At 49.5% G+C, this 10,820-nt stretch overlaps 1 protein-coding gene across 1 annotated transcript; it reads right to left on the bottom strand.

Annotated features, from left to right (window-relative positions):
• Nucleotides 1-200: 200 nt before the first annotated feature.
• LOC125520512 (protein DETOXIFICATION 27-like) lies at nucleotides 201-4,928 on the bottom strand. Its single transcript, XM_048685465.2, has 7 exons — nucleotides 4,554-4,928; nucleotides 1,935-2,476; nucleotides 1,507-1,650; nucleotides 1,139-1,377; nucleotides 917-1,035; nucleotides 740-826; nucleotides 201-586 (listed from the first exon to the last, which is right to left on the bottom strand). Exons 1-7 carry the CDS (start codon nucleotides 4,830-4,832, stop codon nucleotides 539-541), a joined length of 1,458 nt encoding a protein of 485 aa, XP_048541422.2. The 5' UTR covers nucleotides 4,833-4,928; the 3' UTR covers nucleotides 201-538.
• Nucleotides 4,929-10,820: the final 5,892 nt, after the last annotated feature.

The following is a 10,820-nucleotide window of genomic DNA, read 5'->3' as shown; positions in this document are numbered from 1 at the left end:
CTGACTGAGAATGGCAAAAGCGTTAGATAAAAATTGCTTTTTTCTCTCTCAAAAAAATGCATATTTTTTCTTGGATGTGATTTGTTTGCGCAAGGTTACGAAAATCTAGCGGTTATGATCTGATCGGGTGAATCCTGCAGAAAACAGGTCATGACAGGTACAATTATCATCCAAGGACTATACTAATAGAACAAGATCCATCAAATCAATGTCTCGATGTTTTGCTTTGGTCGGTGGAATTTGAATTTCTAGCACATCAATTCATCCTTTTTCTCTCTGTGCTATGCTTTTAGATATCGTAGAAATACATAGTTTTGAGCCCTCTGATAGCACACTGAATTTTCTTGACCAGCGGATATCTTGAGAAACAGGCCGCATGCTTGCTTCCTAGTCAAATAAACGCCCACATTTTCTTCTGAACTAACTACTTCCTCCGTCCCATATTCTGAGCGTTTGCTTCTGATCCTTGTGCTGCTGAGCTCCTTTTCCCCTGTGTCAAAGGGAGCTGAAAGTTGACAACAATATTGTCGAGTGGCTTTCATTTTGTGCTGGCCCATTTTCTCATTCGTGCACTGGTGGTCTTAGCCTGCAATCACACAAGCAATGAGCTAAAAAAATCCCAACAACAAAATGATTGTTCCGAAAAAAGTGATAACAGAAAAGAAGATAATAGACTGTTGAATTTCATGACAAGATAAACCAGACATATATAGAGCAGAAAAGAGGAGCTCTGACTTACCTCATCGTCCCAATCACATCTCATGGTGAGGTAGACTAACACCAGCGTCTGAACAGCAGTCCCGCCAATCAACCCAGACCAAATTCCCTGCAAAATTTAAGTCATGCATGATCAGAAGATGCAAATTTTCTTCTGTTCATTTTTGTTTCTCCGCCCTTGTGATTATCCATTCCCTACCCGAACTCCGAAGCCGAGCGGCCAGCCCAGTATGATCCCGATGGGCACCCCGACCAGGTAGTAGGATCCGATGTTGACATAGGCGACCAGTGCTTGCCATCCAGAACCAATAGCCACCCCTGCAATGCAACCACCCATAGTTACAATACAACACAAGCGCAATGATACAAAGAGCTTCAGTGGCATTTCTGGATTTTGAGCTATAGAAGGAAATGTATGTACCTGAGAGGACGGGCTGCACGCTGTTGAGGAGGATGGTGAAGGCGAGGAGCATGGAGAGGTTGTGCACGGCGTCGAGCACGGCCTTCCCCGACGAGAAGAGGAGCGCGATCTGGTCGTTGTAGGTGAGGATAAGGCACCAGAAGACGAGCCCGATCACCACGGAGGTGGTGATGGAGACGACGATGGAGAAGCGCGCGCCCTTGCCGCTGCCCGCGCCGAGCTCGTTTGCCACCCGAACACTGCAAAATTTTACGCAAAAATTTGCCAGGCACACATGTTAGTCCACTCTGAGTCTCTGACCGAACGATGCAACACTCGGCCGTGTACTCATTGTTGAATTCGGTGTGCGTGCGTGCGTAAGTACGTACCCAGTGGCTGCCAGGAACCCTAGCGGGATCATCATCTCCCAGCCGTTGATCGTCAAGCATATGGAGAGGGCGTCCACGGCGATCTCAGCGTTGGGCAGGTACCCCGTGAGCAACACAAGCACCCTGTAGTACCAGTTCTCCATGCTGCATGCGGATTGGCAAAGAAATGCCAAAGAATCAGTGGCTAGAATGTACTCCCTTGGTTCCTAAATATTTGTCTTTTTAAATATTTTAACAAGTGACTATATACATAGCAAAATGAGTGAATTTACACTCTAAAATATATCTATATACATCCATATGTGGTGTTCCATTTGAAATCTCTAGAAAGAAATGTTTAGGAACAGAGGGAGTAGTATACACTTGTTCGTTATACTCTACGTAATTGGTACGTGCACTCTTCTAAAAAGTGTGACAAAAAGACTTACCAGAGCATGACGCCGGATGCGGTGGAGAGCTTGATGAAGTCCCAGAAGTCGGCGAAGGCCTCGACGGAGAAGCCCCTCCAGGAGAGCGGGCAGCCGCCGCAGACGACGTAGAAGAACTGCCCCAGCACGACGAGCCACCAGGCGACGTCGGCGGCGACGACCACGCCGGCGTAGCCGAGCTGGAAGTGGGTGACGAGGAGGTAGGTGACGAGGACGTGCAGCGCGAGGGTGACCCCGGCGGTGGCGGCGGTGACCCAGTTCTTGAGCTGGCTCTGCAGGAAGCGGGTGAGCGGGAGCAGCATGGCCATGGCGAAGTGCTGCGGGATGAGCCACACGCTCATCTCGCCGGCGAGGCGGGACAGCTCCGGCGTCTGGCCGAGGAGGAGCAGCAGGCGCTCGGTGAAGACGTAGGTGGGCGTGAGCGCCAGCGCGAAGAGGAAGAGCACGATCCAGGAGCGCTGCAGGTAGATGCCCAGCATGTGGTGCTTCCTCGCCCCGAACGCCTGCCCGCACAGCGTCTCCAGCGCGCTCGCCATGCCCAGCTGTTACAAGAACCACCAGCAGAACACACGAGCAAGTTCAGAAAACGGCCATTGATGAACATCAGTGATCACAAATACTGGTACACCGTTTTTCACCATAGCTAGCCTGAAGATCTTTTCTTTTTACTACAGTACCAAACATTTTCACTGTGACGAAATAGTTCTACTCGTGCTGCTGATCGTGCGATGGCCATGTGATGCCGTGAGCAATGACGAACTGGCCACCACAATGCAGTACGCCTGATCGGTGTCAGTGGCCCGTAGGCGACGGCGTCGACAGCGCCAGGCGCGTACGTGGACACAAAACTGCACAAGATACAGTGTGCGGTGCGGCAGCTAGCGGCCGACCCGATCCAGCAATCAATTTGACATGTGCTTAACCAGGACACGGTTCCTCTTGCTATGGCTTGCAGAAGAGGGACACATCTCTGGATATTATTGGCTATTGGTTTTCTGATCCAGTCCAGACTCCAGAGAGAGCAGAAACTAGTGCAGTCTCTCCTACTCCCTCTGTATTTTAGTCCGCATATAAGTTTTGTCTCAAGCCAAACATAGTAAAGCTTGACTACATCATGGCTAGGAAAGACTATCAACATATAAGATTATAGTAAGGTGTTCCCCTCAGAAAACAAAAGCTGCTCGTGAGGTATACCCACTTAAATGCTACGAAATTAAAATCCGAAAGTTACTTGTAGCACGCAAGCTGTAGCTGTGGCGACACCAACCACATGATCCCCGCCTCGCCCATGAAGCGGGAAAAAAGGGGGATGGTGGTCGGCATGTTACGTGTATAGTACTTCCTACGTCCGAAAATACTTGTCACAGATACGAATAATCCATTTATGTGACAAGTAATTTGAGACGGAGAAAGTAGTATTACTCAAGGCGGCAAGACGCCACGAGCTGGATATGATGATAAGATACGGCGGCGGTTCCATCGATCCTGGTCGACCGGTTCATAGTCCCAAACCAATTTGGCAACCAACAAACGAACGCCGTCACGTTCCTGGTTTCTTTACTCGATCCTGTCCCCTTGTCTTTTCCGGAACGAGCGCGATCGATTGTGCTTCTTCTACGTAAGATCTTACTCATCGTTTCATTTATTTCGAATATCAAATAAGGAAGCAAGCCCACGGAATTAAGATCTGAAAGCTACTGCATGCTTGCGTCGACGGAGCTGGCTGCTAATACTGGCGTTATTCAAAGCGGCAGGCGCTGGACGTACCTAATGATGAGATACTACGGTGGCGTTTTCGGCGTTAAAGTTGACACTGCGCCACTTTACGCCGCGGTGTGCAGTCGACTGGTAGTAGCAGTAGTTTTCAGTGTTTTCCTTTTGTTCGGCAAAAGTGGCTCTCGGTGCCAATTCTAGTACAGATGACATCTCCTGGCCGTCTGTGTGTGCAGACAGCCGCTACGATCCGCACGAGAGGAGCTCCAAGTGCGACGCTAGATATCCCAATCGTGGAAGAGCAGGCCCGCACTGTCTCCCTCGAAAAACAGTACTGCTGCTGCTCCTGCCCCGCCAAACGAAATGAAGACCTGAAAGCTGCTCCCAGCGGCGATGCAGCTGCAGCTGCACCCGTGTTCGTCGGCCCAATCCAACATCCACGTGGCACGCGCGCCCGCGCGTATGGGAAATGGAGACGGAGCAGGAGTGGACAAGTTGTCCAGATTAGCACGAGCAGCTGGGGCGTGTTGATACTTGATAGGATACGCGCGCGCGATTTCGGCGTTAACGTTGACCCTGCCTGCACTGGTTTACGCGCAGCTTAGCTACAGAGCGGGGCGGTTCAAATTAGCTGGCGGCGATGGAGGTAAACAAGGCGGCGATCGAATCAAATGCCGTGGGGTTCTTACTTCTTAGCCAGCCGATCCACCCTGTTCTTTTCTCGGCTTGTCGTTTCTGGAACGAGCCTGTGGCTATGCTTCTGAGATCGATCTACTCCGTTGTCTCGGTCTCCCGGCGTGCGCACGCAGGGGACGGAGGAATCAACGGGTGCGAGCTCCTCCAAATTGAAGGCATGGATCGGGCAAGGAGGCGGAGCAAGCATGAACGAATGAAGGTTTTGCTCACCAGGAATCCGAAGTTGAACCCGGCGATGACGGTGGAGGCGATGGAGAAGGCGGCGAGCTCGAGGTCGCCGATGTGGCCGATGAAGGCCTGCGAGACGACGTTGATCCCGTACAGCGCCACCCGCTGGAAGATGGCCGGCCCCACGATCCGCCACAGCCGCTTCGACTCGTCCCACCACTCCCGCGCCACCCGCGCGCCCCGCCTCTGCCCGTCCCCCTTGGCCGGCAACTGCAGCAGCAGCGGCGCCGACGCCTCCTCCTCCTCCCCGTCCCCTCTCATGGCCGGCGCGCTCCGCTCGACGACGACGACGCTCCGCGCAGCTTCAGCTCCTCCGGGTTCTTTCTGGTGGTCTTTTGCTTGCGTGTTTGCGGTCGATCGGGTGGTGAGTATGTATGTATATAGCGGAGGCCCCGCGCGTGCTTAATCATCTCATTTATGTGGAGCTGCCGCTGGCATGGCCTTGGCTACCCATATCTGCCTGCCGGGCGGTAGCTGCACGTACGGGAGCCAGCCGGGGGCATACCGACGAAACTTTTGGACGGTCAGTGTACACACAGGACAGGAGGGCTCCGCCTCCGCCCGTGCCTAATCAGCTCGTTTATGCGGACGGTCAGCATAACACACGGTCCATAGCGCCTGAGCCGAGCCATCCACACGCACCAACCATCGGCGCCCCGCCACGCCCACCACACCCATCCGGCCGGAGATCGAGTGGAGAAGCTCATTCAGAAACCCAGCAATCTACAATGAACTGACGAGGCTGTCTTTTTCATTTTTCTTTCTGAAAAGAGGCGCCAGCTGACAAGGCTGTCAGCTCGACCGGTGTGGCCAACGCGAGGCCGCCGATGAGCATCGCTTCGCCGGCGGGGTCGGACGAGATCTAGCACCACGTCGCTGTTGCGCGTCCATCCAACGGGGAGCAGGTGCGTGCGTGCGTGCGCAGGTGCGTCGGGCAAGGCCACGGCGCATCCAGGTGGGTTTTGGATCCGGGCCATATTGTTTGCTAGCACCAGTCGTCTAGCACTCCTCTTGTCCATACTGACGCGTGATTTGATCAAAAGTGAAAGCGGACTGTTTTTTAGTATTGCCCATGGGAACTGAGGCCATCTCAGATGCTTAGAGCATTGACAAGCAGAATTGGCTAATTTCGATCCCAAGTACTCCCTCCGTTCCAAATTACTCGTCGTAGAAATAAATGTATATATACTAAAATACATCTAGATACATTCATACCTGCAACAAGTAATTCGGAACGGAGGGAGTATATGCCAACGTGTCCGGTTGGTCAGTGATCAGACACGCTCATTTTGAGCCTTCATTAACATTAATGCATGTGTGCAATCATTGTTCTCTACATCCTTCCCGAATTGTCCGATTAAATTCGTGCGATTGATGAGGATGAAAACAAGAAGAAAAAAAGAATACATAAAATTAAAAGGTGGCCTGTGATGGGCCGCATCCTACGTGGAGGACTGCCTGGACATCTTCATATCCTCTTCATATTTGGTGTGATGAGATTCGCGGACAACCCGGTCACATGAGGACAAAGTGAGGGAGGGGGGAGGGGGGTCCGGTTGGGTGGCCTTTTTCTTCTTTTTTGTGTTCGGACAGTGACGAACTGTAAGATGAGACGTTTGAGATCCGGTTGTAGATGCTCTTTATATTCTTTATGGTGGAACCAACCTATCAAAATTCAAGTGCTAGACTTGGCGTTGGTGCTCATATTTTTAGATTTATTTTAGGCTTTACAATGGTGTTTGTACTATGGTAGTAAACGTTTTCGTCGACTACGAAGGCATCTGTAGTGACTTCGTAATCCCAACATGATGTGTAGGCTCAGCCTTTCGGAGGTATTCATAGGGGTAGAATGTACGTGTGTGCATTCATAGGGACGAGTATATATGCATATGTATGAGCATCTACGTATGTACTATGTAAACAGAGTGACATTAGCAAAGTCGACTTTTTTTTATCTATTCATATCATGGTAGTATAAAGAACATAAAAAACAAAAATTACATCCATGTCAGTAGACCACCTAACAACACTAAAAGCATTGGAACGAGTCGAAGACATGTCGCCATCATCGCCTCTCCTTCACTGGAGCCGGGCAAATCATGTTATAGTAAACAATCAGTAAGTTGTCGTGCTAAAACCCCAAAGGACCAGCACATTAGAAAACACAACCGTCATCAATGAAGAAAAGTGTAGACCAAAAAGATTCAAACGCGAACGAACGAAGATTAGATCTAAGCAGATCCAATGAAAACAAATATCGACCGAATCTCACGGGATTCATAGAAGACACACCTCCATACGTCCTCCGGTGATGCTAGACTCACCTCCGGGACATGGGCTAGGTGTGGAGAGTCTTATTTCATCTTCAAAAAGTCGCCACCGTCTCGGCTTTCTGAATAGGACGCAAACGCTAAACAAACTCTAGAAAATACCTAAGGACAAAACAAAAGTCCTCTTATAGGCAAGGGCGGGATCCACCACGCCTCATGACCTTGAGGCCAGAAAAGACGAGGTAGATCGGTAGTACTGCCGGTGAGAGGTGAGAAAACCCTAGTCGTCTTGGAGGCGCTTGTGGGAAGGGTCGATGAGAAAATGATCTAGTAGTACTATAATTGTATTAATAAGCTGCTCGTGAAACTCATTATATTGTACATTAAGCTCATTAAGTTTTAAAACCAAATTCAATTATTGCCTGTTCATTATAGTAATATTGAGCCAGCCGATCTAGCTAGCACTCGCTCACAACCGCTCGTTTGCTAGTTATAGTAGGCGAGCATAGTTTAATAATCATCCGTTAGCCGTTCATCGGTACGGTGTCATCGATGAGCGAAGCCTCTTTGGCTCTTGTGCTTGCTTCATTCGTACGTCCACCGCGCGATCGTTGCAGTATGAGGACGGCTCCCCAGAAATTGGCGCATGCACACGCAAGCACGAGGGGCGCATGGTGAATTCGTTTCTCCTGCTGGCATAGCTCATACTCCCTTCGTTCCAAATTACTCGTCATGAACCACAACGAGTAATTTGGAACGGAAGGAGTATTTTCTTCTCGAAAAAGACCGCGAGCTCAGAGAAAGCGCCGCAGCGGTGACGACGAACGAACAGCCGAACAAACGCCTGCTCCACGTTAAAACGGTCGATTGTGCGGCGCTTGGAGCCGGAAAGCTACAGCATTGAACAGTTCAACACTTTTACTAACTTGGGTTCGCGGTTAAAATGGTCGATTTTGCCACGCTTGGACCCCGGAAAGCCACAGCATTATTGAACTGTTCTACACTCCAGCTTGACTTGGCGGGGAAGAGGAGGACCTCAGCGCCGATTTGCGTTTCGCTTCCTTCTCCGCCGCATCTTGCAACAATGTGAGAGGCGGACACAGTAGAATCCCTGACCACTTGCTGACTATGTCAGCATCATCATTATTTTTTAGATCAAAGGGGCCAGACGGCCCTATTTACATTTTCATGAAAATGGAGTTGTTTACAAGGCAACAAACCAACCATTACATCATTGATCTAGAGCCACATCAGGATGCTCCAGCCTAGCAAGCCTAGTCATCACACACCATTGATATATATCACCACATCAGGATACTTCAATCTACCCAAAACTAGCCAAGAAAGGCCTAGCGGCACACTAGCTACAAAAGTTTCAACTGATTAAAGGATGACAACCAAATTAACCGGCAAGCCTAATCATCACATCATCATCGCAACAGGAAGGGGGTAATAATCAATGTTTTAAAAAGCGGGCTATGACATTTAGCGGCGACCCTTAAAAACAGCTATAGCTGGGTTATAGCGGGCTATAGCGGAGCTATAACAATAAATTGTACATGAAATTATTTAGCAGCAACACCCTCAAACAGCTATAGCGGAGCGATAGCGAAGCTATAACCGGCTATTTAAAACTATGGTAATAATCTTCCGAGTTCCGACCCCAATAATCCTACAACTACCAAGGGGGTTATTAGAAAAGTTTTACGCAACTTCCGAATATGGCACGCATGCGTGCGTGCAGAAGTACCGATGGAGTGGTGCAAATGGAAGAGGTTTTCACGCAACCTGGCTCGCCCACGCCGATGACTCTTAAAACATTTAGATGTGATGAAGATAGCACCAGCCGTGTCGACTGTATGTAGCTATTGATGTCGTGAGCCGTGACGAACCCGGCGAAAAAGTGACCACGGCGACAAGGGACAGCGATCACAATGTATGTACGCGCGTCTGTGCTGTACTGACATGTCTATTATTTCGGACCAAGTAACCATAATCGCCTATTTATTTTCGATTGTCTGTTTTCCTTTTTCTTTTTTTGCGGTCCAGAGGGGGTCAGTAGAAACCGCGCACCCTCCCTCCATCTCGGGCCAGTTCCCCGCTTCCAAAAACTCTTGGTTTACTTCTACTGTAGATGACATGTCCAGGCAGATACAATCCAGGCAGATACAATCCACACAGCATCTATATTTATATCTATATCTATATCTATACTAATATAAAAAACCCAAAAGGACAGATCTAAACCATCTCAACCGTCAAATCATGTTATCTAATGGTTCAAATCTCTTCAATGGTGAGCACCAAACACGTTTAACGCTCTAATTACCCACCACTGCCATTGGTTATAAACACGTTTTGACTCAACACTATTCCATGAAATCTGTCATGTAATTAATATCCTATCATTCCCGCGAAAAAGTAATTGATATACTACTAAATACCAACGTGTAACAGATATATCTTAACTAATATAACGTGCAACTAATATCCTATCTAATAAAAACGTGCATTACACGTACATTATTACTAGTCAAATAAAAACGCGACACTAAATATCAAATCATCATGGACGAGGCGTGCCACGAAATTAAAACCTGAAAGCCACCACTACCAGCGGCGACGCAGCTAGCTAGCTCCACGGACGACCGTCGCAGTCCGCTCAACAACCGCGTGATCGGCGCGCGCGTGCGTAGGAAAGAGAAGAAATTATTGAGAGTAACCCGAACCGGCCGGACTCACCGAATGACGTTATACTATTTTTTAGGATGAATGGCAGTATACTCGTGGCGTTTAATCAGACGTTAACGTTGGTCGACCCTGCACTGCTTTCCACGCCCAGTGCGAAGTGGACTATTCGAAATGATTTTCCTATTTCTATAATTTTTCTACACTATAAATTAAAGGGACAAGTATATTTTTCGTCCTTCAACTCTTTTGAAAATATAGCAATGGTCCCTCGACTTCAAAACCAGCAAAACTTAGTTCTCCAACTTTTAAAACCGGATAAATTTAGTCCCTCAACTTTCAAAACCGGATAAGTTTAATCCCTCGTCTCGCTTAGGGTGATTTTCTGCTGGCGCGGTGTGGTTTTTGACTCAGAGCTACCTGTCTCGTGGAGCTCCCTTACTGACGGCGAAGAAGACGACGATGATGATGATGAGCTGGCCCAACGGACGCCACCGCCGGCTACCAAATCCTCGGTTTCGGCTGCTCGGCAGGACGTGGCGTGTGAAGCGGATACATGCGGAGGTTGGTAGAAAGTGCTCCCGCGGCGCGATGTGCAACGCCAGGCGTCACAAGCCCCTGCTTTGGCTACCCGTCCCGTCCCTGCTTGGCTTCATGGTAGATGTTGCAGATGTCTCTTTCCTGGACACCGTGCAGCGGATTGTCGAGATCCTTTTAGATGTTATCGATGCCTTGAGAACGGTCATCGAGCGCATGAGTGCCACAATGCCCGGCGTCCCCTCAACTCTTTAGGAAGAGCTACTGTGTCGCCATTGCCCCGCCCCCCGTTGAGCACCAACAAGCTCCATCTACATACAAGGTCCAGAAAAAAGCCCCGCCCCTCTCAAAGACATTTTGTTGTGATTCTTGGGCATCGATCGTTTCTGCTCCTGCTGGCTCAATGGCCCCGACGGATACCTCGATGCGGCCCACTTTGGAGAGGCAGGCTGAGCTGCTGCGCTCTGAGCTCCTTGGTATGGCTTCCTTTCAGCTTGAGAAAACGGTCCATCCTCTGCGTGATGTCATTGACTCTATGAAAGGTTGGATGTTGCGGATGGAGAGCTTCATGGAGCGAGCTGAGGCTGCACTGGGCGGGCTCTTCCTGACGCCGCCTGTGTTGCACACTACTCATGTGTTGCACCCTTTGGTTGTGCCCGATGGCAGCTTCGACGCTGAGAAGGGAGACGAGCTTCATGGTGTTGGCGATCGTAGCAGAAATTCAAAATTTTCTACGCATCACCAAGATCAATCT

This window comes from Triticum urartu, chromosome 7A (genome assembly GCF_056163025.1).
Source record: "Triticum urartu cultivar PI428250 chromosome 7A, HENAU_Tu73, whole genome shotgun sequence".
NCBI classification, from domain to species: Eukaryota; Viridiplantae; Streptophyta; class Magnoliopsida; order Poales; family Poaceae; genus Triticum; species Triticum urartu.
The sequence above is the reverse complement of the archived record's forward strand: the minus strand, read 5'-3'. Positions and strand labels throughout refer to the sequence as shown.